General features: G+C 47.4%; 1 protein-coding gene across 1 annotated transcript; it reads right to left on the bottom strand.

Moving 5' to 3' along the window:
- Positions 1-712: 712 nt before the first annotated feature.
- On the bottom strand, positions 713-20,213 carry LOC119181913 (transcription factor RFX4). The gene is made up of 8 exons (XM_075875997.1): positions 20,137-20,213; positions 19,750-19,873; positions 17,521-17,648; positions 16,169-16,375; positions 15,145-15,360; positions 3,887-3,990; positions 2,553-3,039; positions 713-901 (listed from the first exon to the last, which is right to left on the bottom strand). Exons 1-8 carry the CDS (start codon positions 20,211-20,213, stop codon positions 859-861), a joined length of 1,386 nt encoding a protein of 461 aa, XP_075732112.1. The 3' UTR covers positions 713-858.
- Between the last annotated feature and the right edge of the window lie 5,684 nt (positions 20,214-25,897).

Raw genomic sequence — 25,897 nt, 5'->3', positions numbered from 1 at the left:
GGACACCATGATTATTTTGGGAAACTGGTCTGCTCGAAAGGTGTTGCTGCCTAAGAAATGAAAAGAAAGGCATTCTTGCAAAGGATAACTGTATTGTAACAATGACTTTTCGCACTTGCTCAAGTCTGATGATAAGTAAAGCTGCATTTATGTCAGCAAGGCAAACGAGAAATTTCTGAGTCAAGTTGAGCCCTACTTTTTGGCACAGTGCTTCCGTTCTGTAGCTTCCACAGTGCTGCTAAAAAAAGTTACCGCGTACAGGCATGGTCACATGTTGTAATAATGACACACATGCTTGTGCCAAGTGTCCACTAACAATTTGCAGACAGTGTAATTGGCACAGTCACTTTGGAACATTGGTTTGCAATGCTATGTGAAGAGTTGAGACTTTATTTAGCACCAACGAGCCATGGTATTGATGGAATTGCATAAAACAGGTCGATATTTTCCATGCCTTGGTGCTTACTCGGCTAAGTAGATCACATCCTCACATGTCATAATGACGCACATGCTTGTGGCGAGTGTCCACTAACAACTTGCAGACAGTGTTCTTGGCACAGTCACTTTGGAACATTGTTTTGCAATGCTGTGTGAAGAGTTGAGATTTTATTTAGCACCAACGAGTCATGGTATCGATGGAATTGCATAAAATGGGTTGATATTTTCCATTCCTTGGTGCTTGCTCGGCTAGGTGGGCCACATCCTCACATGTCGTCATAATGATGCATATGCTTGTGGCAAGTATCCGCTGTGCATGCATCAAGCTTAGCATTGTTTTCTGGATTACTGCAATAAAGGGCATCACAGCAATTTCTTCTCTTGAGGCCATCACTGGCAGGGGGTGGGTGTGGATGTGGGTCATGTATAAACGGCAGGCTCAAGCAGCAGGCCATCGATGCAGCTGCAACAGAACGCAATATTTGTAACACATGTTGAACTCTGCAAATTTTGCTACACCTAAAGGGCCTGTAAACAACCCTGAGGGCCGAAAATTGTAAGGAACATATGTGCACTTTTGCTATGTGGACATCCTGCCACAGAATTTTGCGAATACATGCAATAATAAGAAAACGAAATACGTGGGTTAGAACATCCATTCAAGGTGGTTTCAAATTTTTGTGCGGCGTCGCCACCCTGCTGCCCACTTCAGCAACGTGGCACGACGTCGGTGATATGTCATTGGCGCACAGCCAACAATTAAGTAGGGCTACTCCTACCTAATCACGTGTCAAAGAGGTTTGGAGAGAAGGCACGATGCAAGGAGCACCCTTCCTGGAAAAGTCGTGAGTCGTGGTAAAGTCGTGAGATGCCTCTTTATCTCTGAGGCTTTTGTTCTGGCAATACCGCCTCTCCCAGTAGTTTCGGGCTGTACAAAACGGCATAGGGCATCACAGGAAAATGAAAATGCGAACTGCATGGCGAAAACTGCATCACAGCAGGGCCAAGGCGCCGTTTTATAAGGCAAAGGATCAATTGGGGAGCTCTGTGGTACGTCAAGTTACCTGCGGACGAGCTTGGCAAGGTTGTTTGGGAAGTGTAAAAAAAAAAAATGTCGGAGCTTGTTTATGTTAGCTAAGGTGGGCAAAAAATTGAAGTACAAAAGGAATACACCTAGGCTTTTACTTAAATTTTTCGCGCACCTCGGTTGAGATGAATTATCAACTTGCCCGCAGTTTGTGCTTCTCAAGCCTGTTTACTGCCCTTTAATATTTTTCTTCATTTTTTGATTGATTTTGATGAAAGTTGTGGACTATTGGTGACCAGTTTATCTATGTTTGTGTGTTGATATCTAATGTGCAATCACTTTTCTAGTAAAATGTGTAGTTTAAATGGTAGCATTTTAAAGGGAGACTAAAGAGCAAAATAATCCTTGTAATAATAAACCACTCTTTAATGATGCTAAGAACGCCACACTTGCTTCGATAAAACGCTTGGCAAGTGACAAACTGTGCAAAAAGAAAATGTGGGTTGCGACGCCACCTTAAAGTTCCAGCACCAAACGCCATGACATCATATTCTGACGGCGTCCACAAGGGTCAGTGTAGTTCCTGATCGGCAAATATGAAGTACGTCCTCTTCTGAGGACAATAAACTAAGCACACTGTGTTTCAGTAAATTTCGTCGCGTAGATGTCTTGAGAATTCGGGAAGTACACTCTGAAATCTGTGACGTCATGCTTTGAAATTTCAGTGTGAAATTAAAAAATGACATTTTGAACTGCACAAGGGGAGAAATTTGGTTTTGTTGATAAGACATTAGGTAATATTCAGTGCATTGTAACTCAAGGGGCGAGAAGGGAGGGCACCATGTGTGTGCAAACTTTCAACACTTTGTTGAAAGTTTGTACATATGTGCCCTCATTTTTCGTCCTTGTGTTAAATATTATCTACTAAAATTTTGACCTTGATTTTTTTATGCTATTAGATGTATTACGGAGAAATTAACTGCATTTTATTTAATACATTTAATTACCTACAATTAACAATGTACAGAGCACAATTTATTAATTGTAGCATCTTAAGCGAAGCAAGATTTTTGGGCCAGTGACGCACCAGGCTTCGGGCGGCGCGTCGTTGGCGACGTTGTCGAGCAGCTGTCGCAGCAGGGCGTCTGCCAACAGGCGCTCCAGCAGCATCCGCACCCACTCGTCCAGCAGCGCGCGTAGCGGCCGCAATACTGGCAGCTGCCGCTCGGCCTCGGCGCCCGCCGCGCACCACACGGCCAGGAAGTGACGCGCCATGGGTCCCGCGGCACAGGCGGCGCTGGCGGCGCTGGGTGATGCCACGCTGCGTTCCACCAGGGCCTCGAGCCAGCCAAACAACGCCTGCTCGTCCGAGCCCAGCAGCGCGCAGAGCTCGTGGACGCGGGCGTACACGAAGCGCGCCGAGGGTGTGCCCGGTCGGGGACTGTGCGCCGCTGCCTCGGTGCTCACGGAGGCAAGGTCGAGCTGGGCGCAATCGGGAACCGTGGCTCGCCATGCGGGCCACAGCTTGGCCAGCGACAAGCGGCGCTCCAGTGCCTGCGACAGCCGGCGGCACACTTGCCGTCGGCACCGCACTTATTATACACGCCAGCGTGCTCGAATGCTTATTGTGCAACGTGAAAGGCTACCGCGCAATCATACTGGGACGATGGAAGAACGCACGGGCGTCGGAAGGGGGGGGGGGGGGGGGCACTTGTTTCACTCATGCCCGTTTCCCCCGTGAGCCCCCCACACACGAGATAAGCCACAAGCAAAATCATGAGTGTTGTTTGCTTAGCTTACTTTAAATGTGGAGCACCTTAGGGGGGCCTGGCTGTCGTATCCTCTCAGTCTATTCCTTCCTGTGTCCGTTTTTCGCCTCGCGCTACATAAATTTCTTTCAAATGCATCACCAACAAGCACACATCGCCACTCTTGTATGCTGTCGTCGTCGCTTGGCGTAACGCCGGCAAAATCGCTTACAGCTTAGCCAGCGTAGAATACTGAGCGCTCGCGCCAAAGGGAAGTATTTCTCTTGTTCTTCAAGCGCATTGATGAGGATACGAACTGTGGACATCACTACGGCTAGGGAAACACGACAATGCTAACCACGTGTAAAAATGGAAAAAGGTAGCGGGCGAGAACCAGAAAAAGAAACGAAAATACAAGGAAGATAAAAAACTGGAAGAAAGTAGGCTGCCTAGCTCCACACTTCCTTGGCTTAATTTCTTTTTCATGCAATGTATTTACTCCCTCTCTTTTTTTGTTGGTGCTTGGCCTAAATATGCTGTCATTGACTGGTTCGGTAGTTCGCTGCTTTGGAAATGAAAGTATCAGTTGCAGTGTTCTTCCTCCATCGAAGTGTGCTGTAGCCTTTCGTGTTGCAATACCAAGTGGCCCACCGAGCCGTCCTCGCGAACTTACTGTGAAGCTTGATGGCCCGAAGCGGTGCCGGGAATCCCGCCAGCGCAGCATCCAGCCACGGCTCCAGCTGCTCCGATAGTAGCCGCGCGGCACGGCACGTGTTGCTGCGTCATAAAGCGCGATTCACAACTCCAGAAAATGCTACGTTTGCTGGCAACACTGGTAGAAAAAAAAACAAAGATGGCTGCGCTTACTTTCGCTTGGCGCTGTGCTCAAGTTTTTTTATTGTGGCGTCGGCTGGCATTGCTTCGTCGAAGGCGAAAGGTAGCTGGCGGATGACCGCCTCATTCTCATCGGCACAAAGTATTTTACTCGCCAAACAGCGGAAATAGTGGCGCTGTGCACGCAAACATCGAGTCTCTTTTGCTAACCGCGTCAAATTCAAGTTGAAGAACCTGTCTAGCGAGCCCGAGGTTGAAGAAGATGCTAGCACTTTTGCGCTGCGTTGGTACACTGCTATACTGTCCATACTGCCAGATGTTGAATATATCACGGCTATAAGATATCGAAAATCGGCAATCTCCACTGATACGATAGAAAAAGTAACTACATGGACAGACTATAACCACCTCATGTTTCCATGGCAACCCCACTGGAGTCAGTCCAGAAAGCTCGAAGTCTTAATTTCTAAATTTCGATGTCGTGTCCCCCCCCCCCCCTAAACCTGTATCTACACAGAGCTGGTCAGACAACATCACCCCTCTGCGCATTTCGAAGAAATGGAATCACTAGATCATAATTTTTTTGTATTGTCGCCGCTACGAGATACTTAGAAAAAGGTTACTAGTTATGCCATTTCGGAAAATAGGCCTTACATTGACGGCGGAAACGGCGCTAAGCTTTGGCGCCTCAGCTTTGGGACATTGCCACAGGGATGCTTTCAATGCCGTTTGCGATTATATTCAGGCAACCAAGCGTATACCTTTGGGATCTTCAATCAAAAAAATTATTTATTACTCCCCAGGGCAGAGTGAAGTAAACGCAGCTGAGTGGTAATCATAACACCTCAAATCTCAAAATTGCTCAACTTGATTTTTTTTTCGTTTGCTCTTTTTATGTTGTTTTTATTTTTACATTAGTCTTATTATAATACCAATTCATTACACATAGTTAAAATGATCACAGAAAAACTGCACTACACTTTCTTGGCCAATCCCCCTGAGTGGGTATGAGCCAACCTCCCAGGGAAACAAAACAAAACACTGCTACAGGTAAGGCCTTGACAGTTTTCGAGGTAACATATATGCGCCGCGTCTCGTGCTGCCGATTGCGCATGCCGTTCAATTGGTTATAGAACAGAGCTATATATGCCTGGGCCATCAGTGTATCTTGTGATAAAGCAAATCGTAGCTTGGATTGTAGTGCTCCTTTCTTGTCGTTCGCCATCACGTTATGAAGTTCCTAATGAATGAACACTCGCTTCTTCGTGCTAGTCAATATTCAAAGCACGCTACGAATGCATGGACATGATATTGTCACGGGGTCGTGACGTCCAAGATGAAACTGTTTAATTGGCCGAACTTGTGGCCGCTAAACGGAAAGTCAGATTACAGCGATACACACCGCAACTGATTGCAGCGAACAGAGCGCCCGCCATTGATCAGCGCACAAGCGGTGAAACGCGTCCGTATTGATACACGCGCCGTCGAATATTATCGCTTGCGGCCATGTAGGTTCCAGAATAATCTGTAATGTTCGCGTAGTGCGCGTCTTCTTTACAAAATAATCAACTGCAGTCCTGAAGCTTTTTGAACAGTGCATGTGCGGTGCGCTGAGAATTACAGTGTATCGGGGAGATAACTAATTTGAGGAAGAAATATGGCAATGTATATACACACGAACATGCATACACGCACGTTGCGCATGCGTTTGTGGGCGTGTATACATTTATTCGGAATAACAAATGTCCTGGGCGAAGGAATACAGCAGCGTAATTTGAGAATGGCTAGCAATACGACTTGCACAAAAAACAAGCGTATGCAAAAATAGTCTCGTAACGCAACAATTTTTTTCATGAGCTTGCTTACATAAACGAGACTAAAATAGTCCTTGCTTAGAGCAGCCGGGGATAAGAATGTGCACACCCTACTAATGGTGCGCTCACCGAAGAGAATGTGAGTTTTCGAGAGCGAATTGATTAGGACGAGCTACCGCATGCAGTGTCCGCACCTTCTTTCCAATGCGTAAGTTTCTGATTTGCGTCGTTCTCCGCCACTCGTCGTCTGCATCGTTCATTGATTGGTTGATTGATTTGTGGGGTTCAACGTCCCAAAACCACCATATGATTATAAGAGACGCCGTAGTGGAGGGCTCCGGAAATATTGACCACCTGGGGTTCTTTAACGTGCCCCCAAATCTGAGCACACGGGCCTACAACATTTCCGCCTCCATCGGAAATGCAGCCGCCGCGCGACCTGCAGGTCAGCAGCCGAGTACCTTAGCCACTAGACCACCGCGACGGGGCGTCTGCATTGTTCAGGAGGTGATAGAAATATACGTTGCTATCTTTACACCGCGATGCCATGCATTGCAGCACACTTTAATGGTCTGTGAACACCGTCGGACTCGCGTGTGCGGCATGGCGAAAATAAAGGAACTATGCGGCCGCTTCTCAACGTGCGCAATGTGGCAACATATTTCCTTTTAAGGTACAGGTGTTCTGTGGTTGCCCCTATTAGCGCCGTTTCCAAGTACGGCCTCTAGATAACGAGCGCTTATTCGAAGTCGCGACATAGAGAAAGCTCATAAATTCTCTTACGATGCCGCTTACCCTATACGAGCGCGACCGTGAAGAGACCCTCCACAATCGTAGCGTACAAAGAGTACGCTGTGGCTGGGTTCTTCGACTCTCTCACTAGGCGCAGAACAGGCACTATAACAAACACGGGTTATTAACTCGAGATGCAGCACAGTGCGACAATCACAGGATTGCGGGCCGTACCGGACGACTCCTCAAGACCCATGGAGTACGCTTTCCCTATGGCTACAGTTAAGATTGGGCGATGGATGTAATCCCGATGGTTCGGATGACCACGACGACACGGTGAAGGATGTGGTTGCTCAGTTTCTGGCAAACTTCAGAGGCCGGGCGGCCACTAAACCGACCACGCAGTAAGAACTGGGTGGTATCCACGCAGGTGTTACTTGGCGAGCCCTTAGCGCACATCGACACCAACTTCTCGATTTATTCCCTGGATAAGAGTCGGCGCCAAGCACGATCCACACTTTCTGATCTCGAGCACCAAGTTCCTCCCCACTTATCTCCTTTCAATATATATCTCTCGTCTGATCTGAGAATGCCTCGTGGGACGAACCCCTTCTTTTTATACACCAGCAATGAAGCAAACAACTTTCTTTTTCTCAAAGACGTGCCTCCGCCTCGGCGTTCCCACACTTCGCTGCTGTCCTCCAGGAAAGAAGCAATCAGTCATTTCGTCAAGTTAAAATACTGACGCGCAACCAACAAGCCACAGCTGGTCGGCTGTCTCGAGTTTGTACACAAGATGTTACATTATCCTGTCGCATTATCAAGCCGCCACATTATCCTGTCGGGAGGGTTGTCGCGACAGGGGCAAGAAGTTGTTTCTCAGTCCGGCTCACCGTGAGAACGCTTCCGCCGTGCAGGTGGTTCACCAGCGCAAGGTGCGGTGAACGAAATCTCTCGGGGTTTCGCGACAAAGGCGCATGCAGTAGTGACACGCCTGAGCAGCCGCTTTTCATAATCTGCCATTTTCGTCAGGCGCCGTCTACCGACTGGCCATCGTTCGCTTGCCCGAACGTAACTACACAAACGAGACAGCCAAGCGCGCTGTTAGGATCGGCGCTTGAGCCAAGCAGAGAGGGGTGTTCGCGGTTCTGCGAAGAAGTTGCCGAAAGGAAGCGGGCCTGCTGACAGCCGTCCAAATAGGGGTATTGTCCTTCCAACAGAGTAGCGAGGGGCATGCAATTGCGACGCCGCGACGCAAAGTGAGCAACGAGACGACCGAAATGCTTCGGTCAGTGACAGCATGCATTAGCGTCAGCCCCACAAAATGAGCGCGGGTCCTTAGATGCTCCTGGCATTGCGGTGGTTGTGCGAGCGTGGGCCGCGGCACCCAGCGGCATTCTCATCCCGAGGAAGAGACAACTTGGCGCCGGAGGGGTGTGGTGGCCACGTCCCAGTCAAAGACGTTGACCAAGGCTGGTGTTGATTGATTGATTGATATTTGGGGTTTAACGTCCCAAAACCAGGGCTGGTGTGGGCAGCACCGTCGAAAATGATGTGTGTCCGGTGGTTGGACAGGGAACTTTAAAGCCCTCCCCCCATCTAAGGGTGGAAGAAGAAAGAACTCTCAATAACCAGCCGCGGTGGGCTCCTGCGAGCCTTCGACGAGATCGTCACAATGTAGGACGACATCTTCGCCTAGGTTTTCGTTTTGTGGCGAGGAATGCTCGCTTGTAAATAATGTAAAATAAACATGTGTGCAGTTTTCCTCATTAGTCTCTGCATGCTCGGCGTCTTCCTCTCGTGTTCTCGGTGCCGGTAACGGCGAAGTTCCAACACCTCTACAACGGATAGCAATGGTAGGATCCTGGTCAGCGCACGGTTCCAACAACGGATAACAGCCCCGTCGAAACCCTAGATTAAACAGCGCGAACAAGGAAGTCGCCTGCAAAGGCAGCGCGTGACTTGTTGCAGGCGTGCGAGCATCTCCGCTGCGGCGACCAATCGTCAGCCTAACGCAACGTGTTCAGATGGCCCAACGAGCTTAGGTGGAGAGGGATCACAGAGCTATCGCTGGCGGCCTTTGAGGGCGTGTACGTGGCACAGTTACGTTACAACGCGACAACGCTTTGTAACGCGTACGTGTAGTTGGGGCTTTACGTTTGAACGCCGGGGAAAGAAGTATGGCTAGCTCCAGACGCTAATGCCTGGCGTCGTAACCCCGACCGCCATGTTGTCATCTAACGGCTGTTCCCGGCGATTGAGCCACGCGGGGCCGGCACGAACACGCGAGCTGGGGACTCTCGATTCCCGCAGCACGTCGTTTGTAAGCTGGGCCGAGGGGTGTGGCCCAAAACGTTTCCCAGCTACGAAAGTATGTGCGTTTGTATGTGTATGCATAGGGGAAAAAAGAAACTTGTAGAGAGGGCCGGCTCCGCTTACGTGACACAGTGCGATCATTACTGGAGAGGGGGGTGAAGCACGCAGTGCACAGCAAAATCGCTTCAAACGAGAAACACAAAAAAAAAGGCAGATTTTTTTTTTTTTTTGATGAGGCAGTGGTGCCAAGCGTGGATTTTAGGGAAGGGTCTTTCGGTACCAGTAAAGTGGTCGAAAAGTGCATTGATGCGCCATTGTTGGGTTGCCTTCTTTGTGAACCGGTGGAGAAATGTGACTCACATTTCCCTCGTTTCTCATACTTGCCGTCTCAACTCAGGCACCCGTTCTTGCGCTTTGCGTCGGCATGCAGTCGGCGCCCCCGAAAGAAGCTCATCGTAGAGAGAACTGCGCTAGACATGCTGCGCGATGCTTGTCAGTGTCATACACACCCAACCGATGTTGACCTTCTATGGAGGTTCGTAATAAATCGCACTGACGGGACAGCGTTAAAGAGCTTGTTTCGCAGAAATTCCGGTCTCGGCACCGTTGGTTGCCAGGGAAAAGTCGTTCGTGGTCCGTGAGCGAGAAATCGAGAAAGATGAAAATAAATATGAACCTAAGTCCGAGTGAGAATCAAGTCGTCTGTGAAAAAAACATGATTTATTATTATTATTATTATTATTGTTGTTGTTGTTGTTGTTGTTGTTGTTGTTGTTGTTGTTGTTGTTGTTGTTGTTGTTGTTGTTGTTGTTGTTGTTGTTGTTGTTGTTGTTGTTGTGGACGCCGTAATGGAGTACACCGGAAATTTCGACCATATAATGTTTTTTTTACGTACTATCGGCGTCAAATGAAACTCGGACACTGGAAAGACTTCGTGATGGTGCGTGCCGTCCACTCATCACCATGCACAGGCACGCATGTATGCGCAGAGCTGCCGAACAGGATGCTCGCGTCTGTCGAAGGGGATAACTGGACGGCGCGCAAAGCTTCCCGCTGTTCGTGTTTCATTTGACGCGTAGTAGTATCAGCGTGTACTGTGCGATGTCAGTGCACACGGGCCTAGATAATTTCAGGCCTGCTGACTCTTATACTGCCACAAGCTCTGACGTCACTCTGTTTAGACTGGCGTGTTGCGCTGTACAGATGTGCCTATGTTGTACAGATGTAGATGTGCCTCTTGTTGCTCGACAGACATAGATTGCCAAGCATGACGAACGTTTTCGTGTCGTGCTTGTTGGCGACTCGAAAAGGCCGTATTTTTCTGTCTCTAAACTGCAACGTGGATATGTACTGTGCTTTGTGCACTGGATATTCGCAAGGCAAGCTGTGCGGCTGCAAATCCGAATGGTTTGGCGATGCTGCGTGCCGAATTGTGGCGGCAAAGGGACCAAAGTTGCGAGCGTTCTTGAAGGAGAACCGAAGAACGAACTGTGTCGTTCGTCAAGCTGACGTCGACATTCGTTTTCTTCGTGACCCGAAGGTACGTACGTCCGTATACTTCATATTTCTAAGTCGTTCCGAAGGCATTATCAGGCCCCGGAAACTCAGTGCTAGCTTCGGTTTCAAAGTGAACAGTGAACTTTATTGACATCATGTACATAGTACACACACATAGTACACAATGCCGGAGGCCACGCACACCCAAAGAACACGCACACCCTTATGTGGTTGCCGGGCATCCCAAGGTCTGGATTTACGATATATCGACATGTGAGTTTTGACGTGGCGAAACCGCCGTACAATTATGAGGGACGCCGTAGTGGGAGCTTCGGAAATTTCGCTCACCTGCACCATTTTCGCCTACATCGAAAATGAAGAAAACTTGTATTTGAATTTTTAAATAAAAATTATGCCTATGCGGCAGACTTTCGAAATAAAAAAAATTCAACCGGGATTCGATCCTGCGGATCAGCAGCCGAGTACGTTAGCAACTAAACCAACGCGGCGGGCGGTCTCATTGAACGGAGTGAGGTTGGTGTGAACGTTCCCATTTATGGACCTGGAACCAATTTTCCTCTTCTCGTTCATACGACGACTCCCGTCGGTATTCGCCCAGTCGTGTGTATCCTACTTCCGACGTCCCTAGCAGCCCCTCCACCACTCGTTCGCCATTACCTCAATGCCGCCGTTCCCCATGGCCCCAACCACGCCGCTATCCATCGCAGGCCATCTATGGATGCTCTCGGACGGAAAACTAGGTCATGCAGCTCCGGGAGGTAGTGCTGCATGAATTGCGACTGATCCAAATCTTCCGTTGACGTTCCCCACTAATACGAACTTGATTGAGGTGTATGTAGATGGTCTTTCTTTGACGGCGTTAGTTGATACTGGAGCTCAAGTGTCCATAATGAGTGCCCATATGTGTCGCCTGCTCAAAAAAGTCCTCATGCCTGCAGCGACTTAAGTCCTCTGTGTAGCTGATGGTGGAACTGTGGCCATCGCTGGAATGTGTACCGCTCGTGTTAGCATTGCCGGCCGCCATGTGCCCGTTTTTTACGGTGCTCTAAAATTGCCCTCACGACCTAATATACGGTATGGACGTCCTATCGACGCATTCTGCCCTGATCGATTGTGCCGCCGGTACTCTCTGCCTAGAACTTTCTCTGCTTCAGGATTCTCAACCCGAACTCCCGAACAGCCTCTTGACTTCTTCGGGATACCACCTAAAGCTCTCACATTCGTTGAATTGGCAACACCGTCTCCCTTGCTCGATGGTGAATATATCGCGACGCCGATTCCTGATGTTCTCCTGGCGCGTGACATCACTGTTCCACGCTCTGCCGTAGCCATGTCCTCTAGCCGAACATATTTACCTGTTATCAATTTTGGTTTCATAAAGCAAGTGCTACCTCAATGAATTTCGGTCTCCACGCTAAGACCCTTAATCGACGACCACGTCGCCAGTTTTGCGGCAGACGTATGTCCCGAGCACCCACATCACTCGCAGGATGCCACGTGCCTCGATGCGACCTGACTGACGCTCCATGATCGCCCCAGACCTCAAACCTGAGAAGTCAACCGCTCGCCTTCTGGCTTCATACCGCGACATATTCGACATCGATAGCCGTCCACTCAGCCAGACTTCACTCGTCAAGCACCGCATTAACCAGTTAATTATCATCCCACTCATCGGCGGCCATATCGGGTGTCTGCCACCGAGCGTAAGCTGATAGGTGACCAGTAAAAGAGCGAGGGATTGTGGAATGCACCGTCTGCTACCGGTTCGGGAAGAGTAGACGACGATGAACCGCTTCGCTGCAAGCCTCAGATTATTCGGGATTCGCGCGCGCGGTCGTCCATTTATCTTCGTCCTGATAAACCATGGTCGGTTGTTCAGCCGTTGGCTGCTCCAACTCGAGCGTGAAAGGCAAACGCACGAATCGATTGCCATGAAACGAAGAAAGAAATGGAGCCACAGCGGCAGGTAGCCTTTGAGTACGGAACGTTGAATCCAAAGTGTGCGAAAACAATTGTATCATGGTACGCGTATATTCCGCACTAAAAAAAAAGCTTACCTATGAATTTGCTGCGAATATTATATATTGAGAAATAAATTGTCGCGCAGACACGCCTAGCAAAGGCATTATGGGAATGCGCGGGTGAAATGTATACCTGCCATACGGGATGAGCGCCGGCCTTTGCACCCATACATATGACAAAAAAAAAGGCAAAAGCTTCACTCAAGAGTAAGTTTACACGAAGCGGTGAACGAGTTCACTTGCGTTTATCTTGATCAAACTGTGCGCCAGGACGGCACTCAAAGGAGGAAGTGCGTTAAGCAAGCGCAGGGTTTATATTATCCGGCGCCGTCTATGTCTGATTGCATTGCTTATGTGCCGCCGTGCCACGTAGCTTGATCAAAATCAGCGTTTAAATAAGCATGTGGCTTCGACTAAAAAATGCATCTTATAGCGCGCAGAAGGCGAGAACAAAAAAAAAAAAATCGCAATGCACTCAATAAGCGTTGCGCTTCACGCCGATCGACCGACGATCTCGGCCGAAGCAGCGATCCCGAAATGAATTCTTAGCACACTGCTACAGTCATGCTCACCCCCTGAGATTAAAATAGTGATTTTTATCTGCAGTAAAGTATCGTACAATGAAAGCTGCTTTCTGTATCGACTGATCAGCTAGCGAAACTGACAATACCCCCGAGCAGTATAAAAGCATTGCAGCCCTACTGAAACGTTCCGTATGCGAGTCCAATAATTCCATAAGTTTCCATAAAGAATACATATGTTTCTTATATATTTTCCATATATTTCCGTAAGATTCTTACGGAAACATACGGAATTATTGGACATCGCATACGGAACGTTTCAGTAGGGAGATCATTTTAGTGCGATAAAATGTTTTCTTGCCGTTCATGGTTTTTGTAGCTTGTCATCATCACAATCACGGTTAGCAAAAAAAAAAAAAATCTAAAGCATTGACATTGCACGATGTGTTTTTCTTTTTCAACGGAGTGGTACAAAAATGCTGGTGTGCCGCTGCTAACCCTCGTGGTGCGTCGAACCGTAAGTGGTCGTATCCCATAGTTCCCTGCGATTGCCCATATTACCGGTCACCTATTCAACAAAAAGCCACCAAAATGCTAGCCATAGTGATTATTGCACCCTCTTCCAGGCGCGTCCCCCGTTGTGCTCGTTAAAAAAAAAAACGACACGTGGCGCTTCTGCGTTGATTATATCCAGCCATCTGACTAGAATCACGAAAAAGGGTCGTTTACCCTTTCCCCGCATTGATGACGCTCTCAATTGTCTCCACGGCGCCCGATGCTTTTCTTCAACAGACCTACAATCCGGCTATTGGCAGATTGCTGTCGACGAAAAAGACCAAGAGAAGACTGCGTTTGTAGCTCCAGATGGCCTATACCAGTTCAAGGTTATCGCATTTGGGCTGTGCAACGCCCCAGCCACGTTTGAGCGCATGATGGACTCTCTGCTACAAGGCTTCAAATGGTCAACGCGTGTTTGTTACCTGGACGATGTCCTTGTATATTCCTCAACATTTGAGACCCACGTTCAGCGTTTGTCAGCTATTCTCGACATCTCCCGCACTGCTGGCCTCGTCAAAGTGTCACTCCAGACGCCGGCAAATTACAATGTTGGGCCACCTTGTCGACACATCAGGCGTGCAGTCGGAGTGTATAGGAGAAGTTATTAGAACAAATGTAATGTAAATAAGAAAGAAAAGTGGGTGAAAAAAATCGTTCTTTTTTCTTTCTTCTTATTTACATTACATTTGTTTTAATAACTTCCCCTATACACTCCTTGGCATCATTGTCTGTTAGATCTCATTATTATTGTGTGAAAACACGCAAAAACGAGCCCTTAAGTATACAATTATTTCCCTTATTCATAACGAGGGGCTCTTCATGGCAGACTTGGTGCCGTTAAGTTGTATACGAGGGACTGTTGATCAGCTGCCCGCTCGTAATAAGTTCACGTGTTACGTGACGCCACACAGGCTCATAAAAGGGTGTTCCACACTCGCCGCTTGCCTACAGATGGTGCTGACTGACACTCCCACGTTTAAATTCACATATAAACCCCCCAAAAAAGTGGATGAGGGGATGGCCGCTGTGATAGCTCAGTGGTTAGAGCATCGAACGCGTTATCGGAAGGTCGTAGGTTCGATTCCTGCTCACGGCACGTTATTCCTTTCACCCACTTTTCTTTCTTATTATTTACATTACATTGGTTCTAATAACTTCCCCTATACACTCCTTGGTATTGTCTGTTAGATCTCATTAATATTGTGTGAAAACACGGAAAAACGAGCACTTAAGTATACACTTCTTTCCCTTATATATATATATATATATATATATATATATATACATATATATATATAATATTCAGCTTTAGCTCCTTATTGTAGTGCTGTTTGTTTGCCACACTATAAAACTTGTGTGCTCGCTAGAGCTGCCCACACTGCATTCTGTATTATTACGCTGCTTTAGCTTTATTACCACCAGGTCGCGGAATGAATTCGGGCTGCGGTGGCTGCATTTTCGATGGAGGCGAAGACGCCGTAGTGGAGGGCCCCGGAAATTTTGACCTCCTGGGTTTCTTTAACGTGCACGCAAATCTGAGCACACTGGTTTACAGCATTTTTGCCTCCATCGGAAACAAATTCGTGGCCTGGATGAAGCGTGGTTCGGGTGACCCACCTGTCGTGCTGGGGCGGCGGGTAAGTGGGAAGCAGCGCGTCGGCCACGGCGGCGTACAGCAGGCCGTCGCAGATGCCCACCAGGTTGGCCAGGGAGTTCGAGGCCAGCAGGGGGGCCAGGTGGGCGGGCACACGGCGCCAGAAGTGCGCCACGCACTGGAGCATGCCACCGGGGGGCTCCTGGGCGCACTCGTCCAGCAGCCGCTGACAATGGCCCCTGGGGAGGGTTCAGTGAAAGGGTGCTGCTTCTTGGGCGAGTTCGTTCTTGGAAGGGTAGCGCTTGTGAACTCGGGCCAATGGAAGGACACACAGGGGGAAGCGCTATTTTTTTTAATTGAATTTTAGTCTATCTTTTTTTTTGACCACGTGACAATTTCAGCGCACTGACCAACTTAAGAACACCAATTGTTTCTCTGACCTCACAACCGACGGTGTGCTGACACTATTCGCCCATTCAATGGCTGTGGTCTTTGCTTCAACGATTAACCGGAAGTACTTATTTTTGCGGTGGTTAATTATGCTCTATATTTATTAAACAGGCGAACAACCTGTTCTGAGCCAGTGAAATGAGTTTTCTTTATTGTGTGGTTTCTTCCAGACAAACTCGCTGTTTCGTAATACTTGGGGTGTCATGAAGTGTTACGTGCAGCTTGCAGCCCTGTATCCTGCTGGAAAATGTACTCGCGTGGAAGTTGAGCTGAAGTGTCTCACAAGCGCCGCAACATTGCTTCGCGCGAACTTCGTGTATGACGCGCACGCGTTGCAGGGCGCGCGTTGGATCGCATCAACGTTTTTAACTGGACGCAACCGGTACAGATCCGCGGCACGTGCGAGGGGCACAGGCGGAAGTTTTTCTTCGGGGGTGGCTTCTTCATCTAACCGGGCAGGCAGATGTGGTCGAGTATCATTTTGTGCCCTCTATGCCAGGGGGGTGAGAGCGCCAACCCCTGGCTACGTCACTGCTAGGGACATTTTGAATAGTCGGGGCTTCCCGGGGAAATATCCAGGATGGTTGGTAGCCTTACCTGTACATGGCCACGAAGCCGGCTAGCTGGTCGGCGTCGGTGCCCGCCGGCAGCATCAGCTGGCGCACTCGCGGGAACTCGGGCAGCAGGCGACTGGGCGCGCACTGGGGCGGCTGGCGCCGGTGACCGGCGTCGGCCCTGCGTGCGCGGTAGCGGTCGCTCAGCGCTGCTACGGCGTCACAAAGGGCTAAGGCTCGACGAAATTTCCTGAAATTGGGTGTGTTAAGTATCTTGTCATTGTGCTTCATCTTCACCTATTACGTAGGCCTTAGTAGACATCGTCAAAATTTATGAAGTCACGGAATTTGTGCAATGACTTGAAGGTGGCGCCACCTCACGCATTTTCTGTTTGCTTGTCTTCTCGTGGCGAGCCCGGTGTTATTAAAGTAGTGAAAGCGTACTTTACTAATAACAGAACAAACGGTTTCCCTCTTTCGCTTTAAGGGGGCAGGTTGTCGCGTGGCGTAACGCTGGAAGAACCGCCTACACAGCCATCCGTTTTCCCGTGGAAAAGAAGTCTGCTTCCTTTTTGATGTGACTCTTCCTCCTCCTGTTGTTCGGACTCTTTGATGACGATGTGAAGTGCGGACATTACTATTACGGACAAGTGAAACCACGTGGGAAAATTGAAGGAAGGAAGCGCAGAAGTGCAAGGGCCGGAAATTAAAAGGGAGAAAAAAACTGAGATCAGGAAAGCAAGAGAAACAAGAAAGGCTTTCCAGCTGCGCCCTTCCCTCAGGCTTGTGCTAAGCTGCCTTAATTTTTATTGGAGGAACATGATAAAATATTTCACTAGCGGAAGTGTTCACATAGATCGAGCCGGGCGATGTGACAGCTGGCTACTCTGGAAGCATGAAAATGCCTTGCGATTTAACGTTTTCTAGACCCACTTGGAAACGCATTGCCGATACCGTAGGGCGCACCGCGGGATTTTCGAGGCCTACAGAATACAAAGCGTAACTCCGTCAGTCGCTACTCACGACATTTACTTTTTAGATTATTGTATTCGTCAACAACCTTGTGTTAAGATTGGTCGCCTTTTCTTTAGCCAGAGATGTCTCATCGTGAGCCTTTTATATTATGATGTTCCTTTGATAGGCCTCCAAAGCAACGTTGAGCAGCGCTCTTATCGTAACTGGGAATGTCCAAGGTCACCACAACATGGCCTCGTCCGCGCACAGCTCTCGTCTGTTTTGTGTCACAGGGTAAACTATAGCAGGGCTCAGGGCGGAGCTAGGCTGCTGTCCTTGCTGCTGTCCGGTGACAAACCCCCTTCGCCCAACCATACCTGGGTTTCCGATAAAAATTTATCAGTTTAAAGTGAGCGTTCATGTTGTGTTCAGTCCACTCACCCCTTTGCGTACGGAGGCTCGAAGTAGAGGGAGCCGAGGCGCACCGCGATGCCGTAGTAGTGGTACCGTGACTGGCCCCGCGTCCCCAGGCGCCGAGTGGTCAGCTGTGGGAACTGCTGCCGGATGATCTGCGCAAAAGCAATCGACCATATTCTATCCGACGATACACCGCCCCATCCCTAAGCATATCGCGAATTGGCGACGCCCAGAAACTCGACCATATCAGGAGCTAGTTGAAATCTAACAAGTTTGCACGTTCGCAAGAGAAAATGTATGCGTGCATTGCATATACAATCGTTTCTGTTTCAAAGCTGGCCTGCACATTCTATGGGCACATTTATTGGACCGGCCACTTAAGGCAATCGGTCCAAATATCCCTTATACTTTTATTCTCTTCATAAGGCGCAGCACAGTCACAGTGAAAGCTAGAAGAGCCACCTTCTAGAGCCTTTTCAAAACACTCATTGAGTAACTACTGCAAGCGCACTTGCTGGGCATCCACTAGGGCATTAATAATAAACTTTTAGGTAGTAGGCCGGCATTCGCTATGCCTTTTTTCTTCGTCATTCTTCTGAGAAGCGTGGTAACCGCGAAACACCTGCAAAAAAAATTTTGTGCCATTGTCCATGCAGTGGCTGATGACGATGAGGAATTATGACGGAGGTGGATATGCCCCACAGTTGTTAGGGGAACAAGAACAAGCTTTTGTGATGATTCGGAGCATTGGACGACTCACTCGTTACGCAATTCACATTGTGGGACGACTAGTTGTTTTTTCGCTGTTGTAAAACGCTTTATAAGTCGTATTAACGTGATTGCTTTTCCGACATCAAGCCTGCCTAAGCCAAGTCACAAGCACCGGTGCAGCTCATTGGTGTAATGCTGGACTGACACCCAGTGGACCCGGGTTCAAGCCCCACTGTGTCATTGGTGCAAGTTCTTTTTTTTTTTCGCGCGATGTGGTTACGGACACCGCTGGTGGCGGTGGACAACAACTGCGTGTGACCCGAAAAGTAACCTCATAAGAGCTTTCGCTGTAAAAATTAAATTCCCTTGACTGATTTCTTATGAAACGCCCTGTGCGAATTCCCTTCTTCATGCAAACTTTGCGGAAAACCAGGATATTGAATTGGATCGAATCTATTTGCAGCAAGGTTGCGAGGATGATCAGCCAAAAAACCTGCATCGGGCAGCTACACAGAGGTCAAACAGAAACACATGGTGTACATGAACTAAAAGAGTGAACACCCACAGTCATAATTAATAAGCACGGTTATCGTGGAATCATTTTGCACGGCTGAAGTAAAAAAAAAACGTATTAGTTAAGACAAAGTAAAAGAAAAGTAGATAACTTATGGCAACTTAAACTATCACCTAAATATGTCGCGTAGCTTTTTTAGGGACAGAATAGACAGATTTTTTTTCTGTAATTGATTTAGAACAGTCGGCAAACTAAACTGTGGCATTTAGTCACCGTATTTAGTCTGTTATTTCAAGTGACGAAATTTATGAAAGTAGGTATGTTGCTATAAGGAATGCGTGGGAATTTATTTATTTATTTATTTATTTAGTTATTGTATCCTCAGGGCTTTACAGCATTGCAGAGGGGAGCGGGCACTGACGAACAATGTTAGAGAAAAGAATACATAGACAAGACACTAGAACATTATTAAACACTGGAAAGCAACTATTATCAACTGCAACTATGTTATACAGCCAGTAGATTATACAAGAAAACTAACAACAAAATCAAACGTTTACATTTCCAACACCAAGTATGTTATCGAGCGATGTTTTAAAACTGCAAGGCGAGGTGATGGATGCAACGGATTGTGGGAGGTGGTTCCAATCCTTGCAAGTTTTAGGCAGGAATGAGTGGGAATATGTTGATGTACTCCATACACTGACTGCGTTGCGCCCCGAGAAGGGGAACCCTGCGCACGGCTGTACGAGTACATGTGACAAAGCATATATGTGTACAAAGACCCAATTTTTATAGTTCTAAGATTTGTAAGCCAATGCGGGGCATGGCAAAGATAGGGCACCCTGGACATAAGGCGTATATTTCTCAATACCATCAGTTTGTCCCCCAGACTAGAATTTGTTACACATGCCCCTTCTTCCCTCAGCCGCCATCAGTGGTGGCTGTGCTTTACTGGGAGGTCGCTGTCACCAGCACTTCCTTGACCACCCCGCTTCATAGCGTGGCAATAAACCAGCGGCACGTGCCTTTCCGAAGCTGGCGGCGTTCACCGGCTGCATGGAGTTGCGCGCGCAGAAGTCCACGTAGTGCAGGTACAACGTGTTCCTCGGGATGCACACCCCTTCGGCCACCTCGTAGTTTTGCTGCAGCCTGCGACAGCACATTGGAACGTGTTGTTGGTAACTCGTACATTGTGGCGCATCTCTCGAAAAACACTTTCCCGCACTCGCATCCACCGAAAAAAAAAAAAACGCCACACAAAGTTCACAGTCACACACTCAAGAAAAACATTCACACGTGCATCCACTCAAGAAACACACGCTTTCACATTCACGCGCGCACACACTCCGCTACTCCCACACGAGCTGCGTGCGTTACAGGGGCCTCGAAAAGGTTTTCCACACTGACCGTACCAGAGCAGCGTGGCAGGCGTCGAGTGGGGACGCAGCCATCCCCACTCGCACTTGACCGGCCTCGGGTCCTCCTGCATTCTCGTGTGTCACCCCGACGCCCGCGCTCTGCGTGCACTGAATCTGGCCACGCCCACCCCAAGAAGTCCCGCCTCCCTCCCGCGTAGCCCGGCCCACGTCATAACAGGAATGTCTGATTGAAAGCCTTTTTTTTATCAAGTGGCTGTTTTAAATGCATACGATTGGAAACGCCTTACAACTACCGATTCGCTTACAGTCCGTCGCGCCCCACTTTCGGTCCGGTTCAGCTCTGGTTCAGAAAAATGTAACAGCCGACACTAATTGTCGCACAACGTACGTTGGTCATTGTGGCTCGGGTCACTTGTGTGCCAGTGCTAAACATTAAAAACGGTGGGAAAGGAGATAAAAATCTGTCGACAGGGGCCCCGACAAGGGGACTTGCTTTGAATTCTTCTGGAAGTTCGACGAGTCCACCTTTCGAAACAAGCACACAGCTCTTGCTTTCGCATTTTTGATCGCTAATTATTAAATTGTGCATGTCAAAAGTTTGCCCTTGTCGTGTTTCATTTGATATTCTCACAAATTTTTCCTTGATCCGGTCCTCTACACGGTGAAGAAAATGCGTAATTGCCGCGTTTCTAATCGGACTACACAGGCTATTTTTATCTTTGTTCTCCTGTAAAGCGTGCACTGCGCATGGTGAAGTGTATTTAGGAGAAGCTGTATTAGCGGAGGCGTTGACTCGAAATTGTAACGTGCAGTGGCGTGAATTTAGAACAGTTGATACACATCTTGTTATTCGGCCACTTTCTTTTCACTAGTATTGTAAGTTTTATTTTCAGTTTTATAAAAATGAAACCATGCCTTGAAATCAAACTGAAAAACAATAATGGTTCTCAGGTCACGTAAGTACATTTTTTAATTGAACCGACCAAATGACATAGCCCATATCAATAAGCTGAGTGTTACTAATAACACTCATTGTTGGTGCATTGCCCCAGATAAAAAAATTCCAGCCAATAAAAAAAAAACACAGGAAACCAAGAAGGAGACAAGATTGCGTCTGACCGCTTTCCTGCCTCTTAGTTTCCTGTGTTCGTTATTTTATTGACTGGAATTTTTCATCTGAGGCTTACTGCACGCCTGTGCACGCTACAGAAAAAAAAGCATTAAATAGTTTAACGTGCTATATAGTTGACTGTCAAGCTATAGCTATTCAGCTATATTATCTCTGAAAGAGAAATTTTAGCGGAAAGAACACTTGCAAGAAGTGTAGACCCCCCCCCCCCCCCCCGCCTGAGCACGAAGAGCACACACGGACAGGGAGGCACATAGTAGCCGCAGTGGCTACGACTATGTCCCTCCCTGTCCGTGTGTTTCGTAGCGCTGCACCCCAAAATTTTCATCATGAACCAACTCGGCCAGACCAAAGTTCTGCTAAAATCCAAACAACCCTGACCGCCTCCCCCCCCCCCCCCCGCCAACATTTACTCTACCGATTATATACGTATATGTAAAAAAATCTTGGTTTCGGTGAGCTTTTCAGACTCAATATGCAGTATACTGCATATTGAGGGACATATAGCGGTGAAGAAGAAATCGATATCTGCCCACAATTCCTCGGAACTTCCTACAATTCCTCGGAATGAATAAACCTCGCCCATTCTCACTCCAGGAATCCTCACCCATTCTCACTCCATTCTCACTCCAGTTGGATTCATTTTCGGTAATTCCTTAATGTAGCAAAGGCATCTTGATAGTTTTCTCGAATTAAAAGTGAAGGCCGTTTAAAACTGATGTCATCAGATTCATTAATAACTGAAAAAGTATGTAAAACACGTTATCAAGGTCGAGGGATAGTAGCTTGGTAACATATCCTATGCACTTCCGCGCAAAGGCGCCGTGTGTTTAGACCGGTGGGACAGTATTGCGGAAATGGGAGCGGGTGTGTATGAGATAAGACAGCGCGAATTCTGGTATACGAAAGCTTGCAGTGAACACAATCATCACGCCATTATCAATAAGCATCACAACTTAGAGAAGCGCTTTGTCGAATATGCGTTCGAGTCGCTGATGGCGACATAACTAAAACCAAAAATGGGAAGGGTGGAGACTGTAGGCGGCTACGGCGCCTGAAAAAAAAATCGTAATGCCAAGGGGGGCGGGAGGGGGGGAGGAGTTGCCGCTGCCGTAATTCTGCAGGGTGGATACCTACGGCATAGCCGCGGTTGCGTGAGTAGAAACAAACTTCGGAGCAACACATATATGTAAGGACAGATTTGTTGTACACGCGTTGCTTATAAAGGTAATCAGCCAAGCCATCTTAAAAGTACTGCTTTATTGTTAAATTTAATTGGTGCGTTCATATAGGAAGTAGTGGCCAAGTACTGCACCAGGGTGGCCAATCCTGCATTGCCGGTCGCCAGTGAGGCCGCACGCACCCCAGACGTTTTTACAACAAACGCTGCACAGGGCTAGGAGAAACGAAAACCCGTCCGGCGGAACGACATTCACGTCTGCAGAATAGAAGTAGCTTGTTTCCTGGCTTGAAATCAGATTTTTTTGTCAAGAAATGGTTTTGAAAATCATTAAGTTTTAGTGCTTTAATTCAGTAAAAGATCTGCTAACCTGATGTTACCATGTGCCACGCTCACTAACAATAGTGTGGAAGGGGACGTCTGCTCCATGTGTATTCGCACTGAAGAAAGCATTAAGGGAAACTTTTTGCTGTTGCTTATCTTTTTAGCTGATGTCTCACACCGAATTTGATCACACAAAGAGACCGCAGTTTTCTTAATTTTAGATAAACTCACCTTTAGAGGTCTGAAGTTCTTTGATTGTTTCATTTGCTCTTTCGTTAAAGGAGTGTCTAGACAAGGTCACAAAATTGCCTTCCTTATCAGATTGCATTAGACAGAGTTCATTGTCTCGAAGAAAAGTGATGGTATAGGAGATGAGGGTGGTACATGAGATACTCCTAGGTTGCGGCAAGTCCTACATAGGACCAACGGGACGTTGCATTAATTGTAGATTGAAGGAGCATGCTAATAGCTTAGATAAATGACATCATGCGCATCTTCCTGCGCACTGCAACGCCTGCAGATGTGAACCATGCTTTGCGCAAGCATTGACTCCATAGGCAAAAGCAGCACCACATTAGTTTCGACGAAGCGGGAACCGCGTTTCTCCCAAAACACTTGGCACCTCTTTCACGATAGAGGAGCTGAAACGTCCTCCCCAGTTTATTTTTTTTTGGTCACCTTTGCGTATGACGAAAGCAACTGTCCCCAAAAAGTGTGTGCGCATGGAAGGATCCGTTCATTCCGCGAGTCCCGTTCGTGACTCAGTACAGCATCTCAAATGAGACACTTTGGCATCAGCAACAGTGATAGTGTTCTCTGCATAGTCAAACCCAGTTGTTACGCTAAACCAAACGCCGTTGAATGGATGCATGGATGGATGAATCAGAATTACTATTTTACGTCAAACAAAGAAACCAATACATAATAACTACATTGTGGGTCATGGCCACTCAATGGAAACTCAAACGACAGTAATTACACACTGTATACGATGATAGCGGTGAGTGGAGCGTCGGAAGTCGATAATATTGGCAAACGGCAAGGCGCATCGGCTTTTTTCATGTACGTGTCATCGAAAATTCCAGCGTTATCGCTGGTGGCCGTGTAAGTTCTGATAAAGCTTGACTGTCCCGCGCATAATCTTAAACGATCTTCTCGAACACTGAGACGTGGTCTGCGGCGAGAATTGCTGTCAGGCTTTGTGGGCGTAAACCGAATACAACGATCTCGAAAAAAGAAACACGTGTGTGTGGCAATGCACGGAAAGAGGCCCAGTAGATACTATCAAGAATAAACCCTCCCGTGCGCAATAACGTGGTGAATAATACAAACAGAATGACAGAGTGAAGACTTGAAAGGGCCCTAAAGGCAACCATTAAGTAGACGTTGTTTGTTGAAATAGCGATGTAGAAACCTCGTAGTGAAACGTTTGTGCCAAGGAAATGCTTATTTTGAAATAAAAACACGTTTTAGTAGTCCAAATCGGGTTAGCACACTTCAAATTACCCGCCTCAAGAAGCGGACCGACTCACGTCATTGTTGCCTTGCACAACGTTGCCCGGCTTTACTGCGCGGCCGCTGACACTAGCAACAGAACAAAAGAAGCGGAAGCAACAACTGCGATTGAATTGCGATTTTCTGCAATTAACTCCGAGATGGCAGGAGTGTTTTGGTTCAACTGCTCCTCGCTAGATGGCCCGACCTGTCCACATTAACCAGGAGAAAATTGAACTTTTGAACCACTCGCGTCATTCCTCATAATAACGTTCGGTGGTTCTTTTTTCCATGAATGAAACAGAAACTATCAAGCAGTGTTTTAATACGTCTCTTGATGCGCACGGAATGTTTTTTATATAGTGCAGCTAGTTCGATGACTGGTGATTAATCGTAGGTTGTAACTCTGACGTCCTCGGGATCATTTCGCAAATGTCCTACTACGGTGCATGTGTTCCCGCGCATTTACTCTAATTTCTCGGTAAGTAGGGCGCTGCTGTTGATAATATTGTCGTTTCAGACCTTGTCATACATTAAGCTTTTTCATTCTCACGTAAATTGTTATTTGACTTTAGGGACCTTTTAATAATGACAACGGCTGATTAAATACAAGAAAGAACCAACTTAAAAACAGCGTTGTCAAATATATTGTTAAAGTGTCTTGGTTAGCTGTTTTTAAGCGAAGTTATAAATTGTCTTGGTGAGCAGTTTTAGCGAAGACTATTTCTTCGCTTGAACAAGCGAAGAAATAGTCCTATATGTTAAAGAGAAGAACGAGGGGGGGGGGGTGCATTCAAAATGAATAAACAGTATTGCGGATGATAAAGCACAAAGAAAATGCAATGAGCAAATAAGGTTAATCATAGAAGGATGCGAGAAAGTAAGAAGTTCCTGAAACGCGCCGTGCTGGGCTTCGCAGCTAAAACTATCGAGTGACAGCTGTTACGTCGTTTACGTAGGTCAAATGAGGCAAGCTTTGAACTTCCGATGGGCCGCCATCGTATCAGGCAGGGCACGACTTAATTGTGTGGCAGGCAGAGCGTAAACTGTAGGCTGTTATTTTATTCGGCAGCAACGCCGCTCTGGTTCGGTTTGTTTCTTGTATGAGGCTTGAGTTTGCCTCGTTAATAAAAAAAGCTTGTGTGCAGCACACTCGTCGTCGGTGGATACCTATGACGAAGGCACCTCGGGAAAATATACACGAAAAACTAACCAGAAGAAACCTACACCTGTGAAGACGAATCTAAGAGCAAGTGTCTGGGAAACCTATATGAGCATTTAGTGAATTTAAAGGAGATGACAGTGAATTTCTAAAATCAAGTGCTAATAAATGTAACGACTGCTTGCCGCATTTGGCGTGAGCTACGGGCAAGATGAAATCTATCGTTGCTAACAAATATGATATTATTAATATAATATAGAGTAGACCCTTGAAATTGTGGCTTACACCCACCGTGACTGAAGATTGGCCACGAACCGATGAGCTTTGAGGTTGCGCAATTAAAGTTTAAATTTTGATTAATTTAGACAGAAGTATAAATGAATAAAAGTTATGAATAGAAGAAAGCACAATAGATTTGAAGCAATGAATTCGAGAATCAGAAGAGAAAGAGCAAATTTGGAGAAATAGATTTTGTACCCTAAATCTTGTTGAGCCTTCAAGAAAT

Source organism: Rhipicephalus microplus, chromosome 10 (genome assembly GCF_043290135.1).
Source record: "Rhipicephalus microplus isolate Deutch F79 chromosome 10, USDA_Rmic, whole genome shotgun sequence".
NCBI lineage: Eukaryota > Metazoa > Arthropoda > Arachnida > Ixodida > Ixodidae > Rhipicephalus > Rhipicephalus microplus.
Note: the sequence above shows the minus strand (reverse complement) of the source record. Positions and strands in the feature narration are given on the sequence as shown.

What these genes read in the sequence shown, in the direction of transcription:
- LOC119181913 (XM_075875997.1), bottom strand. Translation starts at nt 20,213, where the DNA reads ATGCAGGAGGACCCGAGGCCGGTCAAGTGCGAGTGGGGATGGCTGCGT. An exon ending in TCGGGCCATCAAGCTTCACA is followed by an intron (nt 3,040 to 3,886) that starts GTAAGTTCGCGA and finishes GCCGACGGCAAG; the next exon opens with TGTGCCGCCGGCTGTCGCAG. An exon ending in GACGCGCCGCCCGAAGCCTG is followed by an intron (nt 902 to 2,552) that starts GTGCGTCACTGG and finishes GTTCTGTTGCAG; the next exon opens with CTGCATCGATGGCCTGCTGC.